We start from the raw sequence: 23,976 nt of genomic DNA on the forward strand, positions 1-23,976 counted from the left end.
AATTTTGGAGTGCTCAGTAGAAACTAAAAAATGATGGTGAGGCAGTGGAAAAAATTATGAGGCAATGGAAAATAAGAAACGATGGTGGGACAGTCGAACTGATGGTGGGGCAGTGGAAAATAAGAAATGCTGGTGGGGCAGTGGAAATGATGGTAGGGCAGTGGAAAATTATTTTTATTGGTAATGATTGGTAATGACTCACAAGATTTATGTGAAATGTTAAAGTTTTAAAATAAACTTCTGCATCATTTGTATTGAGTATTTTTCATACATTGCATGAATATATACTGTTGTGCTAATAAAAAAAAATTGCATTTGAATATGTATGTGTGTATGACGGACTACTGGGGTTTTAATAGGCAAAAACAATAATTTAATAAAAATTTGTCACCAACATATGGTTGAAATAAACTTTATTGCAGATGTCATCATATTTTAGCATGATCTTCACAGCAGGCTTTGTGGTGTTTCCAGTTAGAGGGTACTCATCAAGGAATTCCCAATCCTTTGCATGGTAGAATAAGTGTTTAGGAATTGCAATGCCCCTCCAGTTGCTATATAACATAATAGGTCAAACATTTATACACAGATTTGCAGAACAGTTATCATAAATGTTGTCTATGAATTGTTAAAGTGATTGCACTTTATAATAAACATTGATTTTCAAGCATTATCCTGTAAAATTGTCACTTGAGAGATAGATAATTTTCCTTAAAATGGCCCAATGTCTGATATGTGGATAAAACAAAATTCATGCATTGAATTTGGTGTTGGTTTATTCTTAATATTTCCTGTGTTTCCTTTTTTATGAAATACTCAAAATTTAATTGGGAGTTGGATGTTTTCCTTGGAATTTCTGTTTTTAATGAGCTTTACTGATATTTTTTCTTTCTGATTAACTGGTGCAAAGAAGTGGTCCTTTGCTCAGTTAGCTTGCTGACTGAAAACCGTGTGCATGCTATTTTCTGTGTTTGCAGAGACCAAGGTAAATTTAAAGAAGCTGGTAATCTTCTGCAGGATGCCTTGTATATACGAGAGAAAACGCTCGGGAGAAGCCATCCTGCTGTGAGTCTAGCTTTTACTGACTAATGGCTTGTTTCTCTTCCAGGAACACGGAGCAACCTGCTGATCTTTTAAACGAAGCTATTTTGTTCAGTCTTGATTCCAGTGCACTGAATATGACCTGAGAGGTTTTTCTACTTTCACTGCTGAAATGTATCCATATAAACTAAACACTCAATTTCCTTTGAACTTTGTATTATTGATTTTTTTGATTTTTTTTTATAAGAATACACATTCCCCCCCCCCCCCCCCCCCTTTTTTCTTCATATTTGATGATTAAAATTGTGAGGTACTGGGTCCATATTTTGACTGAAAAACAAGAGGATTTGATTGGAAAATAAAATCAGGTCATATTCAGACAAGATGATACAAAATGGTTTCATAATATTAGAAGAAATTAGATTTATTTTTAATTTACAAATGGATGTTATTTAAATTTTAAAAACTGACCCACTCATTTACAGAGACCAGGGTAAATATAAAGAGGCTGCGAACCTTCTGAATGATGCCCTGGGAATTCGCGAGAAAACTCTGGGGCCCGACCACCCAGCTGTAAGTGATGCGTAGTTGTCTGTGCCAGTTGGTGTGGTGTTGATGGGCATGTCATCACAGTGGTTGTTGTCGGGCACATAGCATGGTTTCTTCATAGTGTGTGTGGAATCTTTTTAGTTAGCTATTTAATACATATTTATTTATTTAGTTATTATAGCAGTTATATTCCTAATTTTTTGTTTTTAATTAACATTATAAATTATTTTGGGAGATTTATTTGCTGGTGGCTGTAGAAGGATTTTCTTTTAGTTCAGGAAGTGGAGTTTACATTCTGTAGCTATACCTTTTTTATTAAACTTTTTTTTTCTTTTTTTTTTAATTCTGTTAAATATTTTCTTACTAAAAAAAAATGTAATATAAAGTATATTAATTAATAACAGCTCTATTATTCTTAATTTTTCTGTGTTAATAAAAACATTGGTTAATTCTCCATTCTATTAATATTCTTCCCAGTACTCTAGTAATGTCATTAAAAATAAGATGGTATTCGTCCTCGACTCATTTTTTAATGAAAATTGCTTATGGCATGCAGGTGTGCACAGTTAGATAGTGTATATATATATATATATGCATAGTGAAATGTTTTATACTGAACAACTTTAATATGTTAACCTGGAACCAAATTCCAGCAGTTTAAGCTATATTTTTTTTTTATTCATTCAAGCATTTTATAAATCATCAACATAGAGCGGTCATATAAATAGACTCATGGAAGTTGGGACATGTATTTTCAATATAGATAGTTAAAGTCAGTAGTATATTTCTGCTGTTCATTATTCAAAAAGAAAATCTTCAATGCCTCAAAATATTGAGCTGCAATTTTATGTACCGAGATTTTACATATTTAAGCCCACCCTAAATGAAGCCCATGGTCTTAAAAATGGAAAATTTTACCATATTTATGAGCTTAAATTACAATACTATTTTTTTTTTATTGGGAATCTCCCATACAGAGTACAAAAATGATATTGTATTTACTATTAAAGATAGGAGAAAGTTTTTAACAACAAAATCAATGTTAAGTGTGCTAGACTTAAAGATGTGTTACAATAGTTGTAAATGTCATATTTTATCTTTACATTTAACTGATTAAAAAAAAAAAATAGTAGTAAAAAGAAAACACCTTCAAATTAATAGATATTTTAAATAATATTTACGTAACTAAGGAGATATTGAAATGTGTTGGGCCATTTAGGGGACTCTATTGCTTCAGCTACTTGTAATTTTAAAAACATTTTGCTTGTTTTATTTTAGTCTTGATGGCATGTGTTAAACTTGCAAGAAACCTTAATATCAGTGTACTGTTGTTTTTGTATAAGTTAGTATAATTTGTATTTGTTGTATTTGTATTTTTCATGTTTAGCACATGATAATGCATGATTGTATAATTTATCTTTGAGTGTTACGTGATGTGGAATGTCTGTAACTTATATAAAGTGGAAATATGTATACACCTTAGATTGACAGAGAATATGTAAAATGCTAAAACTCATCTTAAGGAAATGTAATGAAATTAATGTGTAAAATTATCATTAAAATCTCAATTTATATTAGAATTGAGCAAAATCATTTTATTTTAAATGTCTGTTTTGCTATAAATTTCATTATTCAGTAGATGCTTTCTAAATAATATTTAGCATTATGCATTAGTCATTCAGGTTTAAAGTATTTAATACTTGTAACATCTTACTGATTTTCTTACTAGGTTGCTGCCACTCTGAACAATCTAGCTGTGCTATATGGGAAGAGAGGGAAATACAAGGAGGCAGAACCGCTGTGCAAGAGAGCTTTAGAAATCAGGGAAAAGGTATAGCCACTATTACAAATTCTCTATTTTAATTTTTCTCAATGTTTCATTTGTAATATAGCATATAAAAATTTGATTTTAAGTTGGGAAATGTAGTATTTATGGTATTTAGTATATGAGAATTGTTAAAATGTTTTGTTTTTTCTTTGGCAGGTGCTTGGTAAAGATCATCCAGATGTTGCTAAGCAGTTAAATAATCTAGCTCTTCTATGTCAGAACCAAGGCAAATACGAAGAGGTATTGTGTTACTTTTGTCGCATTACATATCGTTAACATTGAAACATTCACAAATATTGTAAACTGGTATCTGAATACACATAGTGATCTTTGTTCCATTTTTTGCGACAATTTAACAATTGTTGAAAAATTAATACAGAAAAAGATTGGTTGCATAATAATTTATTTGTTAAAATACCATGATCATGTTAAAGTGCTATTCTTGCCCTGGTTTGTATGCTAGTTTTGTAACTTTATAATGAAGCTTGTAATTATTTGTGTCAATGTCATTTTTGTGGTTAAATTACAACCATGAAAAATGCCAAAATTATATATGTATGCAAAATGTTAATTTTACAGTAATATAGAAGGTACTACATGTTGGGTTACATTACATTTTCCCAAGGTAAGAAATATGTTTTGTTACAGAGATTGACTTCTTTGACAAAGTGTTTTAATATTAAACCTATAATTGTTTACTAGAATTTAGATTCACAATGTTAATGAATAATATGTTTACAGTGTTGATATAACTGTATCAGGCTTGTCCATTTTGCAAAAATAATTGTTTCATGAGTGGGTTTCCAGAGTACAGAATAAGAAAACTCCATCTCGGATCCACCCCTATTTGCACCCACCCTCACACAGAAACATAAAACATAATTTTGTAATCAAACTGAACAAACTCTTTGAATTGAATCATTCGTAATGCAAGAAAAACATTACCAAATCTTTTGCATGGTATCTTACCACAATTTCACATCATCATTATCAATATGTGATGGAATCCCAAATGAACTAAATGAAAAACCCCATCAAATTTTCATTAGTTTGTAAAATGTTCAGGCCTGTGACATCTGAATGTAATATCTTGATGACTTTGCTGCCAATGTTTGCCAACAGGTAGAGCAGTACTATCAGAGAGCTCTAGAAATATATGAAAGTAAACTTGGCCCTGATGATCCAAATGTAGCTAAGACTAAAAACAACTTGGTAAGATCGGTGGTTGTATTTTACTGGGGTCAACAATAACTGTACATCCAGGTCAAGTCAAAGGTTCCATCTTTCTGTATTTGTCTTCTATTACTGTCCTGGTTTCAACAGAAAAAGCCCAGATGTTTTATTCAGTCAAAAATCACAAATAACTTTGTTCTTAAAGGGACATACCCTAGTTTCAGCCCGTGAAAATTAACACTATGTTTAGTTAATCTATAAACCTGTAACACGTGTGGATTAAGTTACAATTGAGTGAAACATGAGTCTGTGACTTTGAAATGGTGAAATACTCTCTAAAAATAGACTAAAACTTAACTCCATAACTGTTATTTCTCAGACGCACGTGCGTTTTAAAAAATATAATAAATGCATTTTGTGATATTAAAAACACCAGGATGACCAAAAACACTTCGAATGTACGGTAATGGTTAATCTAAACAATAAAATCTAAGTAAAGTATGATTTCAGTTATCAAAAGACGGCCATAATAGTAAAAATATGCCTTAGTGTTTAAAAACTAGGGTATGTCCCTTTAAGTCTTTTTTTTTGTTTTGTAAGTAGCATTGTGGTTTGCTATTTTAAATATCTGGTTTACAATGTTTTACAAGGCTGAAAAATGGCCTGACTTACAAGTTCAGAAAATAATTAATTCTGCAAAATTTTGAAAATATTGAGTAATTAGATATTTACTGATATTTTAACAAAACCAGGCCAGTAGAATTTTGTCATTTATTTGTAGGATAGTTGTGGCTTTTTTATATTGTGGGTAAGGTTTTATTCATTTTCTTTCATGAACTGAAAGCACCTTTTGTTCAATCTGATATTTTATGTTTTAGTAGTCCAAAATATTCCCTCACAAAATAGCCCATTTCACTAGACAATACATAAAGTGCATTCTGAATGGCCATCTAGTTTGTTAATAAAGGTGAATAATGTCAAGTCAGGCCCTCCTGAAGATGTTTCGTATTAACCCAGCTGTTCGTATATCAAAGGCTGTGGTATGTGCTATCCTGTCTGTCGGATGGTGTATATAAAAGCTCCCTTGTTACTAATGAAAAATGTGGCAGGTTTCCTCTCTTAGATTATGTCAAAATCACCAAATGTTTGACATCCAATACCGATGATTAATAAATGATCTCTAGTGGCGTCGTTAAAAAAACAAAATATTAATTAACACAGCTGAGAATGTTGATATTAATTTTTAATCTTTGTATGCACAATTTGCCAAAGGGTCTAAACTTGACATCTTAAGTGACTGTTAATCTGTCGTCCTTGGCACATGTATCATGTTGCTGTCAAAGCTTATTCATTTCTGACATTTAGAGGCAGACATTACTAACTGATCGATCTGGTAATAGGAAGCTAGGACTCTTAACAAAATAATAAACTGTTGATTTGTAAGTGCTGATTGACTTCTTACAAGTGTGTCATACACAGTCTTCTTCTTTTTTTTAAAATGGTGTTTAGATATTGTTGTTATTGGTCAGATGGTGCTTCTTTTTGTTATTTTACAATGGAACCTAATGACATTTTATAAGTGAAATAGTTCTTTTTAAGCCTATGTTTAAAAAAAAATTGAAACAAAATTTAAATGGAAGTTTGTAATGGAATCCTGCTAAATTGTTTCCTATATAGTGAGTATTAAAAGTAGTTGTGTTATTGTCCCAATAATTATGTAATTTCTATTAGGATTAAGTAGTTGTTGCAAGTTGGTCTTCAAATGTTGATTTAAAAAACAAATCCTAACACTGGGTGGCATTTTAGATTTAAAAAAAAAAAAAATTGCATTATGCACTTATTTCATGAATGAAAAAATCAAGGGTGTGTACATTATGCAAAATTTAGTGAAGATGTTAGGGGACCATTTACTGAGAACCAAAAAAAATCTATAGTTTTAGATACTTTACAAATTCAAAAAAGTTGTTAGTATTCATTATAATAAAAGTATCTGTTCAATTTATATTTTACTACAATTTGGAAAATGTAGATGGTACTATTTATTATAATATATCAAACCTGAACATAAAGTTCTTATTCTGTAGTGACTTGTGAAAGAAATACATAAACTCATTAGTAACTTTATAAAAAAATAAAAATAAATAAATAAAATCTGATCTTTTGAAATTTCTTGGTAGTAACAAAATTTTAGGAACATTTTATGAACTGGTTGTTTCAAACATGGAGGACACATTTAAGCCAGATTCCATCTAATTTTTTACGAGACAGAAATTGTGTTCTCATGAATTTATAATTTTTCATTTAACTCTTATTGATTATCAATTACCAACACTGGATGTACAGAAGTTGGCCCCACTTGGTATATGCACAGCTTGCACTTTGCACTTTAAATTTGTCTCTTTCAGGTAGAGAAGTATTATGTGAGAGCTTTAGAAATATACAAGAAAAAATTGGGAACTGATGACCCCAATGTGATAAAAACCCAAAACAATCTGGTAAGCCTGGCATTGCATTGCAAGCTTGGCAGAATGATAACCCTCCACTCTGCTTTCTGACTTGCAGGCATGGACATGACGTGCACTTGTTTGCAGCCTGCATTAACGCAACGTTCTGTTTACCTTCGCTCTCCTTACCTTCAGTGTGTAGATAATCTGTTAAGAAAATATCTACAAAATACCCCGTAAGAAAAACAACAAAAGGACAAAAAACTGTGTTTGTGAACAGTTAGAAAAGGTAGCATGTAAATCTCTTGCTTGAAAAATTCTACACACTGAAGTAATATTTTCTAACTTTGTTAATTGTTAATAATCAGTCTACAAATTAATGATTGTATGATAACCAATTTGTATTCAGTAACACGAAAAGTCTTATTAAATTTAACAATCTGTAATAACCTGTTAGAAAATTCTTTCTGTATTCTATGTCTTAACCTTTTTGACTGTCATATGCATACTAACAATCTGTACTGCATGAAATATTACTTTCAAGTATAACCACATGAATATTATAACCGATGTATATAACAATGTAGTGTGTTCCAGTTTGTTTGAAAATAAGTCAGTGCTTGCAGTTTGTAAGTATGTACCTTTTCCAACATAAAATAAAGATAAAAACACTCGACAGTACGTTTCACTGTTATTTGGGCATATTCGGGTAAACAAGATGGTTGATCTTTAGAATCTTTGATGCATGGATTAAAGGTTAGTGTTTTGATTGTTAGCACTGTGTAACATGGGATTAATTTCAATTTTACAGTTATTGTCGAGATATTCAAGATTTAAAAATGATACTTTGTTGATTGGGGTCAGATGGTTATAAAGCTGACTGCATATATTTTAGTTTTTCAAAAACATTTGAAGTTAGTCAAATGTAGCAACATAAAGAAATGTTGCGTCTTTTGGCAAATAGGATTAAAAAAAATATATTTTTTAAATATTTTTCGACGATAATTTAAGTTTACATTGCTTAGAATTCAAAATGAATGTAATTCACTTACATGTAATGGTAAAATATTAACCCAGTCATGTTTTTAACATTTTGCGCGGCATTTCTAGACCTATGTATTTTATTTAAACATTTTTGGAATAGATAGATTTGTTTGAATTGTTAATCTGACTAATATGTTGTATGAAAAAAAAACTAATTGACTTGTTTAAAAAATGCAGGCTTCAGCCTACTTGAAACAAGGAAAATACAAACAAGCTGAAGTTTTATATAAAGAAGTCTTGACAAGAGCACATGAAAAGGAGTTTGGAAAAGTTGAAGGTTGGTATTCTAGTTAAATTTAATTTTCAACATATTTCTATGGTTGCTACAAACAAAAATTGAAAATAGCTTTGCTCAGTTGTATATTTTAAACAGAGGCATTAACCTAACTGTCAAAAAAACTATTGCATATAGAAGATATATTTATGTTGATAAAATACCAAATTAGGATCTTGCAATATATGTATAAAATAACTAATATTGTCTAACATTTTGCCTGGAAATTTAATCTCCCTTTGTGTTTGAGGCTATTGGGTTAAGTTTAGTACATCACTAGGAGTGTTTAATATTTTATTGGTAGTATTTTCTAGTAATGATCCATATCCACTTGCTATGCTGATTTTGCCATTCATTTGAAACTTGTCTGTTTTACAGGTGATAATAAACCAATCTGGATGAGGGCGGAAGAGAGAGAAGAAAATAAGGTAATATCACAAGTTTTTTTGGCGGTTTTTTTAGGGTAAAATGTTTTTAAAAACAAATTTCCAAAATCTGAAACTGAACGCTTAAACATATTACAGTTTGCTTTTCATGCTATTTGTGTGTAACATTGTCAGAAATGTTATGTATGTGTAATTGTCAGAATTCTTTGTAGCCATCTTTAATGCAACTGTCAGTTCTGTAATCTCATTATAGTATGATTTCATTTGGAAAATGTGAATATGACTAACAAAACTCATTTCCTTTAATACATGTATTTATATATTTATATATATATATATATATATATATATATATATATACAGTAGAATATCATTGGCTCGAACACTGTCGGTGCATCAAAGTCTGTTCAACCCATCGGGTAGTTCAAACCATGCATTTGGCCGTTGTCGGGTGCTTCTCTTAACACAAAAACCAATCAGAATACCTCGCATATTTCCGTAAAACTGGCTTGGGCGAGATGGTCCGATTAACTCATGAGTAACAAAGTCGCCATCAAATGTCGGATGAGATACATATTTGTAACTATTATTTATCACCGTTAAATAAACAAATAACAAACACACTGGCAGTTTGTATTTATAAATATTTATTAATTTAAAAAATCGTTCTTTATTATGCAGTTGTAGAATCTTTTGCGACATATTGACAACGTTGAGAAAAAATGAAAGTGCATGAAGCAGAGGCGGAGGCCCTTTAGCCTACCTGTTACTGTTGCAATCACTACATTACATTGATATCTGGTGTATTTCAAGTTAAAAGCAAAATAAGCTAACGATTATCGTAGTACAATTGTCTGTACTAGAAAGATAATTACAGATAGGTGCTAAATAAACAACATGATAAGCCGGCATATGATCTAGGCTTTATTCGTTCCACTTCCGAATTTATAATAACTTACTCTGTGACTGACGTGAAAGGGTCGAAAAATTTGTACATAAATAATTTTTTGTATTTCTTCGGACAGACTTAGTCGTTGGAGCTAAATATGTTTAATTTTACAGTTCGGACCAATAAACTGGTTCGAGAGAAAGCTTCTGTTCGACCCAAGGGGTATTCGACCAATCAGCACCAAAATAAAAGGGTTTAATAGAAGAAAAAAATCGGGACATTGTGCTCGGTTCGAGAATACCGGTAGGTTCGACCGTTGGGCGTTCGAGCCAATGAGATTCTACTGTATATATATATATATATTGATGGAAAGAAATGAGGGAAAATACTGTGTTTTAGACTACATTTAAGTCAATTCTATCTGAGTAATGTCTGTATAAAATAGAAGGATGTAATATGACATTGAATATTATACTATTTGTTTTTTGTAGGGAAAATCCAAAGATGGTTCTCCATTGCCCGAATACGGTAGTTGGCATAAAGCTGCTAAGGTGGACAGGTAATGAAATTGGAGAGTCAGTCATGGCATTCTTTCCGGTGTTTTTTCATGTCATCCATAATATATATTTTTTAAAACTTGCATCAAATTTGTTAAAAATTTATCATCAGAATATTGAAATTGTGGTGTGTTGGGTTTGTTCTTTTCTTCTTTTTTTTTACATCAAGAGATCTGTTGAAGTTCTGTAGTTACCCGAGGGTCTAATAATCCTGTGACTTGGTGTGAACTGTGATGTATTGACACTAGCCTTTAGAATTCGGTAGTGTCGTTAAATAAAACAAACTTTACTTTACATACCCAGCCTTTAGACCTTTTCTTTTGATATATTTGTTTTTGTGTTGATGATAAAAATGCTGAGAGAGCATCACTACTAGTCTGATATAACTTGCATAAAATAACACAGAGGCTTACCTTTGGATAATTTTGTCTCATGTTTTATTTCAAACCGGCATAAATAATATTAATATGTGCTTCCCACATCTGCACAAGTCTTTAAGAAATTAGCATTTAACAGTTGTCATTAATTGTCTTCATTTGTTTGGAAGGAAAAGCGTTAATAATGTATAAATATTTGCAGCCCAACCGTTACAACAACGTTGAAAAACCTTGGTGCCCTCTACCGTCGACAAGGGAAGTATGAGGCGGCCGAGACATTAGAAGAGTGTGCAATGAGGTCGAAGAAGAATGTGAGTGGCTGCATGGTTTACTTGTCTGTACTGCACTGGGATCAAATCCCGTTACAGAGAACCAAAACACTACACATTCTGACCATGGACGTTTATATTTTATTTACAGAATGTTTCTATTCAGTCGGTAACATCAGTTAAAATGCAGAGATGAAAAACCTGGGCCAGATTTTTTCTGAAGTTCAGAATTTTAGCATCTTCCAAAAACTGTTTTTATCCTTTGTCTTTGATGAAAAGCTTACATGAAAATCCTGCTCCCCCTGCCATTACTTTTTAAGATCCAGCAAAGTATTTGCAGGGCCTGTGCTTATAAAACATCTAGACTCAGATTTTCTAATGACTTCACATGTGTGTATTTTGTATGGCGTTAAATTCTCAGACTATTAAATTTGAAGCATGGGGCATTATCTTTAAAAAAAAAAATTCTGTGGTTATTTTCATCTTTGTAAAAGTATAGTGTTTGGTTTTTAAAATACCTGCTTTCAGTTTAAATGAAAAATGTGTGATCTCAATTCTGGTTATTGTTTGGAGCTGTTTCCAGGTAAGTGTAAAAAGTATTTTGTTACTAATGACCTTAAGATGATGGCTGTGTGAAAATTTAGAGTGCATGCAAATTATCATGCTGTGTGAATCATAATGGAACATTCCCTGCCTTGATGTGTTAATGTGTGAATTAGATATAATATATCACCATGGTACATTATGTATGCTGAGGTGTTAATTACCTGGAGGGTATCCTAATGATACATTGTTGAGGTGTGAATTACATACATTAAATTGGAGTGTAACATTACCTGTGTTGATATGTGAATTAAGTAGAATGTGTTCTACTGACAGTAGAATGTGTTTTACCCATATGTATCTGTCTTCGTATGTTGAGGTGTGATTTTTCAAAATCCATTGTTTTGTTTGTTTCTAAAAAAATTTTTTACCATAACATTCCTTTAAGTATTCCTGTCCACTATCTTAAACTAATATTCTGCCTTAAAAAATTGCATTGTCTGTTTAGTATAGATATCTGTAATGTTTTTTCCTCACTGTGTGTTATACTGTCAGTTCTTGTCAAATATTCCATACAGGTTGGGGCTGATCATTTAATTAATGTTCAGAAAGCAGTATTAATGGTATTAGATTTTTTAGTTACCTCACAATAGTTGAAAGACACAACAATAGACATAATAAGTACACTATTACATTTTGAATTATGGTAGTACGTTTCACATAGTTGGACTTAGTTTGTTTTTTTAACTCAACTGTTATAATGAATACCTTTTGGGGGACACGGGGAGGGGGGGGGGGGACAAACTGCATTGATTAGATTAGTTAAAATTGCTGAATTTACAGAATAAAAAATAATTTTACCCAATATTAGTTATAAAATCAACAAATTATAAAACTGTCAAGAAGCCAAGAGCTAAACATGTGTCAGTTGAAACTATTTGCAAGGTATGGCTGTATTATATTCTGCCACTTTTGATTTCTGTGTAGACAATTTGTGATTGAGGGTTATACTAGATGTTTGTCTATGATGGCTGTAATGGATGTTTGTGTATTATGCCTTTCTAAATGTCTCTGTGGGACTGTTTATAAATCAAGGCAAGGCTAGATTAGAATTTTTATTGGCAGACATTAAAAACATGCTGGGTTTATAAGCTGCTGGCTGTCTCGCCTTTGAAGTAAAAAGGTGAGATATAGGTGCTACTTTTTCCCATGGCGGTGATAGTGTCAATGTTTGCATAAAGATCCGTTTCTCACAACTGTATATAAGTCCTAGATCAGTGAAACTTGGTTGATTATGGTAGGCAAGACTAAAAGAATCCTTCATATGTGTCCATTTGGGACAGGGCTTTTCCATCCAAGGGTACATAATTTGTTGTTAGGGACGAGGCTTACCGAGTCCCTGACATTATATTATGTACCCGAGGGTGGAATAGCCCTGTCCCACATGGATACATAATGGAGGATTATTTTTCTCCCATCCAGTAGATGAAAAACAAGCAATTTTTGGAAAACGTGAAAAACCTACATTTTTTTATTTTATCTTACAATAAAATAATCATAACCGTTGAAAAGATAGTAACCAAAAATGTTTATACTAAAAGTATAAACCGAAAATGATAGTATAATTTCATTATGACAGCAGGTTTCCTTGTTTTCATGAAATATAAACAGCATTTCTTGCGTTATTTTGCCGTTTAATTGACGTCACCTACTGTTAATATTGGCTCAAACAATAGAAGTCACATGGTCATGCAAGACCAATTTATTCCGCATGGGCTGACATCATGGAATATGCCTGTCTTGCATGGCCAGGGATGGGAGAAATTTATTTCTGCAGAATTCTTGTTTAATGTTAACATTGACATGAATTATGTACGAGTGTTTTGCTGATATTTGTTTGCAAGGTGCAGTATGAGCTACTACCACCATCAAAATAGATCTCTCATCGGACTCCACTTTGCGCTGCTTCTTCGCCAATGTCTACCACCATCATCTTGTTCTGTTCTACTAATTATTGTTTGTTTCATCTTTGTGTTTTGCCTGGTTTATTTTTTTTATTTTTTTTTAAATTTCTAATATTTCTGCTTTCATTTGCTTTCTGTCCATCATTTCTTTTCATGTGGGCATGGTTTAAACGTGTTGGTGGTGTTTCTCTAAAAAACAAAACAAAAATCAGTTCATCATCACTTATATTTATTTTTCCCCATCCTCTTTCTTGGAAATTTGAAAATTTTGGTTTTCCGCTAGGCACTGGACGTAGTGAAAACCACCAAAATAGCCGAAGTACTAGGAAGTGAATATCATAAGGAGCAATCGCCAAAAGAACGGAAACGTTCTCACAGCAGAGAACGCTTGCGTCGTGATTCCATCGATAGTGTCAGTTATGAAAAAAATGATGGTGCTGATGAAGTGAGTATTGATGTGCACTGGTCGGGGGACGCGGTGAGTATGAGTACGGGACGTCCACCCAGAAAACATTCCAATATCGGGAACAAAGCAAAAAAATACGGCCGCTGTGCGCAGTAGATAAAACAAATTAATAGGTGTCAAGTTCTCCGCTTTAAATTTTAGAAAATAATAGGAGCTGGAATTTAAAAAAAAAAAAAAAAAATTTGTCTCTTCCACCAGTAGTTAAAATCAGTAGATATAACGTGAATGCGTAACTTTATGGCATTAATTTCAAATGTCAGCAAATTGCATGTGTTCATTCACAGTTTGGTGTGATTTTTCCCATTCATTTTTTTTCTTATTTTATTTTATTTTTTATTTTTTTTATTTTTTTTTGCACTCCTTATGCCATTTTGTTGATGCTTGAAGTGATTTTTTCAAAATAAAACTTAAATGTTGCTGGATATTTTACAAACAATGAAATATCTTAATGAATTATTTTGAATCATCCTCGCCATTTAAGTAACCAGTTTCGTTCCTACTCAATTTGCCATTTCACAAATGTTTTAGGGTTCCTTGGGGTTTTAAGATGAATTAATTTTTTGACAGTCAATGCATTTTAAAAATAAAATATACCATTTTCAATCATTATTATTGTATTTTGCATTGCTATAAACAGCAACATTTAGATTTTTGCAAGTATTACTCCTGTAATTTTTTGCTACCGAGTTGGAAAGTTTCCTGGTTGCATGATTTCTTGGTGGTGCTAGCGACAGGCTGTATTCTATTTTGTTAAATCTTTGACTTGTAATTTTTGGCATATGTTTCACATTATTGCACTACATTTTGTGTTTTCAACAAATATTTAATTCTGTAGACCAAATTAAAAAAATTTACATCACGAGTGATTTAATTCAGTAACATTGGCATTCCAAAGTACTAACATTTTAATTTTTATTTTTAAAACTTATTTAGATCTTTCATCATGGTTTTGGATTCAAAAAAATCTTTTGTAATACTAATATTTTTGCAAAATCTTGCAAACTCATTAAATATAGCTAGTCACTAAATACAAATTTTAATTTCATGTATTTCAAATTTTTGCAGTTGAAATTATTTATTTTAAAAATTAAAAAAAAAAACATTTTAAAATTTTTCTTTGGGTTTGAAGTTTTTTCTTTATTTCCAAGAATTTTACTCTTTTGGGTTTGGTTTATTTATTTTATTTGTAATAATTATTTTTTTAAATCAACTTTAAGTGTAAAATTATTTTTTTCTGGTGCTCTTTGTGATGCTTGAGTGCTTACTTCATGTGCTGTGATACTGGTCACGAGTTTGTCCTGTCTGCTAGCAGCACTCTGAAATGTCATGCACTTCTCTACTCATACTATTAACAGCCACACAGCATGTGCTGCTGTAGTATAGTCATCAGACTTAAACAAATAGCAGCCTGTCTAAATCGGCTTGTTACGTAGAATGTAGTCTAAAAAAATAAGCTAGTATTTTAGTCAGATTTTGTCCTTATATTTGGTCATAAATAAATACAAAAAAGAACTTGAAAATAAACCTAATGTAAATGATATATTTTATGTCAAAGCAGATTAATTTGTCTTTGTACCTAACGGAAACCATTTATATTGTTTTCTGTTATCATTTCATTGCATGCCTTTCTATATTTCATTTATCATTACTTCTTTTAGTCTTGTTTTCATGGCTGGTTTCAAGTGAGAGGGTTTTACTAACATGTATATCTTGAACATATGGCATTGTTTATTATACTAAACAAGTACAAATGTATAATTGAATAGAAAGTATTATGTTATAAAATGTTGTTCTTCCACCTACTTCCAGTTGTTAGTCTACATATATTTCTTAGCTTTTTAGCACTTGTTTGAAGCTATATGCCATGTTGAGTTTTTTATCGCAAGTCAAGAAAATTAGAAAAATTAGTTGCATAGCATCCATGTTTAGAAATGATTAATTTAGCATATTTTAATTTATTACCCATATGGTTAAAAATATCTTGGTTCAAATTAGTCTTTCATCCCAGTAAAACATCAAGTTCATGACAACTGAAAATGATTTCACTGTGGACATAAACATGATATGCAATGGAAGCTTGTTTAATATCCTATATCCTATAAATATATTTTATTTTGTGACAGTTGACCATTTATAGAAACAGCCACATATATTCAATGAAGTTCAGTGTTCCTGTGGATATTATTTTGTAACTTGGTCAAGGCTAGGTGTAGATGTATGAAGCCAGGACAACAGGTTCTTTGACTGTAAATTAATTTGTTAACGATTAAAACTCATTAAAAAGAATTTGATTCTGATTTGTCCCTAGGGGGAATGTGTGTTGCTTGCTTACCACATTTATAACCGCTTCATAACCTGCTTACTCAAGTTCAGAATAAAACTATAGCTGTTACTTTTGCTTTCCATTTTACCACAATATTGTCATCAATATTCATGCACTTCTTACTTTGAGGTAATTTTGTCATCATATGCTGTCATATTGCGCATTTCATAGTGCTCTCATATTGGACTTTTAAAAGCAAATTGAACATCTTAAAAGAATTTTGAGATATTGATAAGTAACAGTCTTCTCTCAGGAGGAAAGATCTGAATTCATTTCTGTATGATTTGATTATTGGTTGACTGGCATTAAGATTTGTCACAATACCTTTCACTAGCTACTTTGCTTAACCCCTTGCAAACTGTTTTATTTTATGCATGTCATTATTTTGGATAAGTTTATTTGAATACATAGCAAACATCAAATATATTGAATTGTTAATAGTTAATTTATAGGCTTGTAATCAAGTTACCAGTTTTTCAGTAATAATTGAAGAACACCCTAAATTTTACTAATGTATATTATGATGTTATGTCCTGAATATGAGTGTGTTTAGTCTTCTGATTGGATTAACCTTCAGTTGATTCACCTCACCCCAAATCAGGCCTGTATGTATTTTCCCTTTCATACCAGCCTAGTAGTTGAGCCATCTGCCTTAAGGCTTCACATTCCAGTACAGGCTCAACCTCGGAGTGATTTTTTAACAACTCTTTGTGGACATGTAAAGCAAACCACCTTACCAACATCTGTGTCTAACCATAGGCAGTCCAAATAGCGGAGCAGGTCTCTGAACATTGTCAGAACGATTGCATGGTTCACATACTGCTTTCACAAGTCTAGCATAAAACGTTTTTCATTCATGCATTAAATTGAGTGGGTTATGCAAAAAACAAAGTGGGTTACCTGAATTTATTTTACATAATCCATAAATGGTTTCCCCCAATTGTGTTGTACCCAGGATAGGCTGCTTCAAACTTCAATGATTATCACTTCATTTCACTTTCATTTAGTTTTAAGTAAAGGCTTGCATACTGTAGATATTGGTCATATATACATATATATTAAAACAGATTGTTATAGTGTATGGTATACAGTTAAAGGTGTTGAATTAAGACCATGATATTGTGTCAAATTATTATCATGTTTATTTAATTCCATTATGTAAAGTTTAGGGGCAAATAATTTTAACTGTATTATGTTAAATACTATAACAAATGGTACTAGTAATAAGTTAGACTTGGTATCTAGTCCCTCTCACTTGAAGCCGATGCTTGTGTATCATTTGCTATCTACTATGACCACTAACAAATTGTTCACATGTTAATTGGCATTGCCAGACTGGCAAATTAAAGCGCAGTGGGTCGTTTTCCAAACTGAGAGCTTCCATAAAGCGCAGCAGTGCTAAGCTGGTGCAGAAATTGAAGGGAAAAGGTCCAGGAGATGAGAATTCTGGAAGGTAAGATATTTTCTTTACAGCACATGCAGACATGCAATGACGGATCCAGGGAGGTTCCATCTTAACTCCTCGGGAGAGCTCGTCATTCCAAAATTACCTTTTTGAACAGACATTTTACCCCCTAAAGCTGCACCTAATTGCCACTCTGGATCCGTCCCTGACATAAGAATTAATATTCATGAATAATGGTACCAGATCTAGCCTTGCCTTGTATGAAGTGTATTCACCGAGGGATGAGATTCTTGAACCTGTAAGGTTGTGCTTTATATTCTGCTTGTGACTGGTGGAAGCCTTGTTAATGTGTACTGACATATTGCATACAAAGTAGATCTGCCAGTCTTGAAGTGTGGGTCATGCTAATATTAGATAGATGTATCCTGTTATCTTTAAGCATGAACAGCTTGTTAATTGTATGACAGATGATAATATGATACATAAAGAATGCGATGGATCATTTTGTAATTGTTGAACACATCATTTCTGTAGACGTTTTAACCTTTCAATTTGTGGGTATTTTCTTGCCATTGTTTGGACACTTTAAATGGAGCCAGTTAATTTTTACACCTTGTTGATAGGTGCAGTCTAAGAGGTTACATGTTGATGCGATTTAGTTGTGTTCATATTATAAATTATTCACTTCGTTTGTAGGAGATTCCATCTTAACTAATGACCCTGGGGTCTAATTCACTAAACTCTCGCAACTTTGCGATCTCACAGTGCAATGCTAAAAGACTTGCAAAGAGGATGCTTGTTGTTTAGCAGAGCCTAAGAGACCTTTGTGAATTAGGCCCCTGGTATGCTAATTTGTAGAATCCTACACTTGTGAAATCTTTTTAAAGCTCTTATGAATACTTGAAATGTGTGCCAATGAATAATGGATTGACTGACATTAGATTACATTGTTTTGTTGCAACAGCTTGAATTGGTATGTCCGTGGTTGGTACGCCAATGAGAGGTCTGTTAATACTGATGATAACTTTCCCCCGAGTTAACCTTTCCTTGTTATCCAGAGCAAGCTGACAGCTTCACATTGTATACTGTTCCCTTCCACCGCCCTCGAAATGCACCATGGATAATCCGACTTAACTCGGGAACTATTTTTACTCATAAACTGGTTGTTATTATTAACTCTAAATTAAAGCTATTTACTATTTGCATGATCAAAGGTCTGTTTTTAACAGTTGCTTAAGGTTCTTGCAGTGTTTCTGCCAGAAAGAAATTTTTGAGTATGGCGATATGGAATTGAATTCATCCACAGTCAACAGAGGGTATGGGGTGCCTTCCCCCAGAAAGAAAATGGGTTACGTTTAGGGTTAGGGTTAAGGAAATTATATATTAATGATAAGAATAATTTTGTCAAAAGGTCAACTTAAATAAAAAATCTGCAAAAACATTTGCGTATGGTGCCATATCTGTTTTACCATCTGGCAGAAACCCTGTCTTGGGCTATAGGATTCAAGTCTGTAAAATCTCTTTCTGTTAATGGGTTTCTTTTTAAAACTATGTGTACTTAATTATTACGAAATGTTTGACTCATTAATTAATGTGCTTTACTGTTTTTAACAGATTCTAAATACACAGTTAATTATATTTGGAAGAGAAGAATTAATGTATTAAATGTGTACCCTGGGAACATTTTGTTCATTATCAAGTTATTTACTAATAAAAATTACATGATTTGCTAATGAGCTGTTGCTTTTAAAAATTAGAAAAAACAAAATGTTTTTCGATGCACCAGGACTAAGTACATGTGTGACATTTTTATTTTCACCATCACATTATTAACCTTTGGATCATTATCCATGTATGCATCTTCGCTATTTGACTGAGCACAGATTGTTAAATTAGCACTTTGGTAAAGGTTATATACAAAGCCAAATTCTGTTTGCATTGTCTCCCCACCCTTCCCTTTTAGTACAACACAAACATTATATCCCTAGGAACAGGCCATATTTCAAATTGACTTATTATAACGTGTCCTCCAAATTCAACTAAAATTCACAGTTTTGTGATTTTGTAAACCTTTGTATTATTAAATAGTAACAATGTTAATATATATATATTTATTTATTTATTTATTTACTATTAAAACAATGTTATAAAGTACATTTGTTAAGGAAGATGTGGTTTATTGCAGGTTGGTTTTGAGGTTATTTGGTCTTGTTCACTTGCTTACATATAACTGGTTTAATATTAAAATTTGCAAGATATTATTGCTTCACCATTATCTGCACACTACAATTAAGTACATATGATATAAATATTAGTACAAGAGTACATTCATGACAAATAAACTTTTGTTGGTATTATTCACCCATTGACCGAAGCTAAAAACAATATTATATATGTTGGTGTGGACTTGAGAGAAAGATAGAGAAACAGAGAGAAAAAGTGTGTGGGTAGGTGTGGGTGTGTACTTTTACACGTAGTCATATAACCAAAAGGATTCATTCAGCTACATGCAGCTGGTTTAATCTATGTGTTGGTTACCATTTTTTAGATTCATATATTTTTACTAACTTATTTGTTAAAAGGTTTTGAAAATGTGTTTATATATTGACTAGCTTATACTGGTATGTGTGAACAAGTAGTTCAAACCTAACCTATAGTAGTAGTCACGACGTACAAGTTAAAAGTCTACGACAGTGTTTTTCAATCCCTCTTGTTTAAATGCTAAACTGTATTTTAAAATGTACGGGATAAAAAAGTCTGACATTGTCTGGCACACCAAAAGATATGGTAATACAAACATTACTTTGGCACAGCACGTTCAGCCTGAGAGCATATAAGCATCAGTGTTCTCCAACCCCAGTAAGCGGCTTGTACACCCGCCAAGCTGAGAATTTGCGCCGCCAAGCTGAAGATTTTCGCAGACGGGTCCGCCAAGCTGATAAACAATGCCGCTATAACGAAAAAAACTTCCGTCAGTTCTATTCACCTATCGCTATATTTAGCCTGTACTTGGACTTGGAGTATATAATAATAATATTCTAATTCAACACATTTGTAAGAACGAATCTGATTGGATCCCTGCTGAAAATTTCAGGTGGTAAAATCACCGATATACCGGTCGCAAAATGTCCACGTGTCGAACAAAATTAAAACCGGACCTCCCCAATATCCAGCAGTGATGTCATGTCATGTCATAGGGTTTTACGTGCACATTCAGAACAAGCTGTTGTAGCGCACACCTGTCGTTCGTCCATGACAGGAAACGGCAGTGATAAAGCGGGAGTCGTTAATACAAGCGGCACATCTCAGCGGTGCAACGTAGATTGCCTCTCAACAGCTTGGCTACTCTAATCCAATCAGGAAGCGGTAATTTTTGACAGACAGCCGCCCGTCACTTCATCATTGGCAATTTGCATATTATGATTTTTAGTAAATCTTAGTCCTTGCGAGTAATTGACATGGGTCCGGGCGAATTTCATGCAGGGGAATTGTCTGTTGCTGGCTGTTGGCATGTTGAAAACCATAAATCGAGAATAATATTTTATGCAATGAAAGACGGCAAAATACTATCCCCAGATGCCAGAAAATCGCATCTATATGAGCTTTTATTTTTAAAAATTTCCGGGTGAGATTAGCCCACTGCCCGCACACATTTAGGCCTATGATCATCTAGGCCCTACTACTTCAGCGTGACCGGTGCCGGTGCGGCAGATCATGAGATAGATTATGGTTAACTTTATTTAAATCAACTATTAAATGCCAGAAAAAAAGCACCTTTTGTGACTTAAGATTTACAAAATTTTCTGATGCGAGAGAGGACGAACCCCTCACGAGCTCACCCCCCACCCCAACCCCACCCCCTCGTGGACTTCGGCCACTCGTTTGTGTAAGGCCTCACATGTCCGCCAACCTGGTCGCATAAAAGTTGGAGAACACTGAAGCATTAATTGAAATTTACGTGTGCAAAAACTTGTAGAAATATTTATTAAAAAGCAGTATCGCTGCACATTGTGGTAAGTAAAGTGGCACATCAGTTTGTCGGATTTCACCATTTGAGAAACACTGATCTGGATTAAACAATGAAAATGGAAAAAAGGTAAGTGATAAGAAAGCAAACAAATAAAAAACAAAGAAATCTGTGCAGAAGTTGTACTGGGTAAGTTATGAGTATGTATGGTAGTTTGAAATTAATCTTTTAAGATATTTGTGGTTAATTGTTTGCACAGGCAGTTGAAATATTAAGCATGGCACATTATAATTGGGTAAGAGGTGATTTATTTTTAACAAATGTTAATTTGATTATTTTTGTCTGTCTAGGGTATTGGAGGGGGTTGCCTTTTTAAAAAATATTTTCTGCTGTTGAACATAGAGAATAATAACATGAGGGGCCGTTAGATACCATTTATTTCACAATGAGTTGTTTTAAAATGTATCTAACGAGCGAAAGCGAGTTTGATACATTTTTAAACAACGAGTTGTGAGTTAAATGGTATCTAACGGACACGAATGTATTATTCTATTTCTTACATATCCTCAAAAAACAGGTTTTAAGCAAATTTAACATCTTTTTTGACTAAAAGTTATTTACAGCCATTGCACTTGTAGCTAACTTACATGTCACAGACACATGATTGTCAGGTTAACTATACATCACAGTGAAATCTATTTCCACCATGTTGTTTTTCATTGGCTGCATGGCACTGGTGACCTGGTCATCATCTAGGAGCAGCCAGTCGTATGTCTTGAAATTGTTAATACATGTATGTGTGTTAACAACCCATGTGTTGTCAAAAATAATGCATGGTGTTCTCACCAACGGGTGTGTAAGAAACAATTATACATGGGCAAAGTTGATTCCAATGTTTTGTTAATAATGGTGGTATTGGTATAATGGTTGATGTTTTCTGACAATAGACCCAACTAAATTGATGTACACCACACTGTAAAGCCAAGTTGGTAAAATACCCGTTGTTGGAAATTTGGTTTAGTTACTAGAAACAACATCATTCATGTAAATATTGTCATTAACAGTATAATGGATTGTTAATATTTTAATGTTTTTTATTTGAGTGTTTATGTTAATTCATAACTGCTGGTACTTTATACAAAAAAAATGTATATTTTAAGCAATGTTTTGATATAGATCAGTTTAGATGCATAACAGGAGTGTATTGGACATCTACTGAAACAACATTGCTTGATTTTCTTAGAATGCATTTTTCTCTTCTGTTAGAGACCAATTTTTTAAAATTAAAATAGACTGTTGAGCTAAAATGGATGCAGGTGATTTGAGCAATTTATATGGCTGAAAGGAAAGTATCAGACTATTTACAAAAAATGTAAACATAGGTTTTTGATGGGTGGTCGATATAAGTCTGGTTTTAGCCCTAGTCTGGAGAAAAATGTTGGCATATCACGTTTTAGAGATTGTGGACCCCGGTCAGGATTATCTGAGCAGTTGGTGAATTGTGACGTTATCTATCTGGATGAGTTGGACCGTGAAGTGGAACCTCTGCATGTTACTGATCACTGGACCGTTGATACAACATTCAGGATAGTGGGGACTCCACTGGAAGGCATCAGATGAGAGTTCCCAGGAGATTGGCGAGGCAGCATCCAGGGCTGTGTTGGATGGTGTTACAGCAGCACATGAAGTATGCGACTCCAGTGGGGAAGTCGGCTTTATCTTAAATGCTGGTTCAACAGGACTCTTCATCCATCGAGGGTTAGTCTCGACCAGAGCTGCTGGAGTAGACGATTCAGGACTAGCTGACAAGTCCACATGCAGAGGTTGAAGCGACCAGTGTTGCAACATGGACCATCACTGGTGATCAAGCCAACGGTTTGGGTTTAGCCCATGCCACCCCATTTATTCACCTCTTCCAGTCTTTGTCACTATAAACAATGATGACTGTGGAGCCTGTGTGTACAACACAGAACTCCATCTCTGTCTAAAGTCGGCAATCATCGCCTCCAAGGAGGGAGGGAAGAGGAGATTGTCATATCTGTGTAACAGACATAAAGAGCTAGCTATGGAATATTTATAAATGCTTTTCAAGATGTTGCTACCTCTGTTTATAACCTGACAGCAGACTAAGACTGATATATATATTGATATATATATATCAATTATATATATATATATATTAGAATCTTATCTTACTGCCTACAGTAGAAAATGCAGCAATAATTGTGTTGATCATTATAGATTGCAAACAGCATTTTTATGGTGCTTTTTGTTTATTTTCAGTATGAAAAGAGCAAGCTCCATGTCAGTTCTCAATATAATCAGCAGTAATGACAAGTTGCATGTAAGTAAAACCAATGTTGTTTTGCCCATCATGTTCATTTATTCTACAGAATTGAAAATTTGGTTGTGAGTGGATTCAAACTCTTAATGCACTGGTTTTCTTAATCATAATAAAGCAGGCCTCAAAGTGACAG

At 33.0% G+C, this 23,976-nt stretch overlaps 1 protein-coding gene across 8 annotated transcripts in view; it reads left to right on the forward strand.

Annotated features, from left to right (window-relative positions):
- The window catches only part of LOC121371741 (kinesin light chain-like), a 68,192-nt gene that overhangs the window by 40,115 nt on the left and 4,101 nt on the right, over positions 1-23,976 (forward strand). For 3 of the 8 annotated variants that reach the window (XM_041497852.1, XM_041497855.1, XM_041497849.1), the window contains 11 exons: positions 1,527-1,614; positions 3,320-3,421; positions 3,575-3,658; positions 4,541-4,630; positions 8,257-8,356; positions 8,732-8,781; positions 10,120-10,187; positions 10,765-10,873; positions 13,622-13,816; positions 17,462-17,580; positions 23,783-23,843. In XM_041497852.1, coding sequence (XP_041353786.1) covers positions 1,527-1,614; positions 3,320-3,421; positions 3,575-3,658; positions 4,541-4,630; positions 8,257-8,356; positions 8,732-8,781; positions 10,120-10,187; positions 10,765-10,873; positions 13,622-13,816; positions 17,462-17,580; positions 23,783-23,843 — 1,066 coding nt within the window. Of the gene's footprint in view, positions 1-977; positions 1,066-1,526; positions 1,615-3,319; positions 3,422-3,574; positions 3,659-4,540; positions 4,631-6,996; positions 7,087-8,256; positions 8,357-8,731; positions 8,782-10,119; positions 10,188-10,764; positions 10,874-13,621; positions 13,817-17,461; positions 17,581-23,782; positions 23,844-23,976 lie in introns of all 8 variants that reach the window. The other 5 variants (XM_041497851.1, XM_041497850.1, XM_041497854.1 and 2 more) reach the window with 5 other exon arrangements.

The sequence above is a fragment of the Gigantopelta aegis genome, chromosome 4, assembly GCF_016097555.1.
Source record: "Gigantopelta aegis isolate Gae_Host chromosome 4, Gae_host_genome, whole genome shotgun sequence".
In the NCBI taxonomy this organism is placed as follows: Eukaryota; Metazoa; Mollusca; class Gastropoda; order Neomphalida; family Peltospiridae; genus Gigantopelta; species Gigantopelta aegis.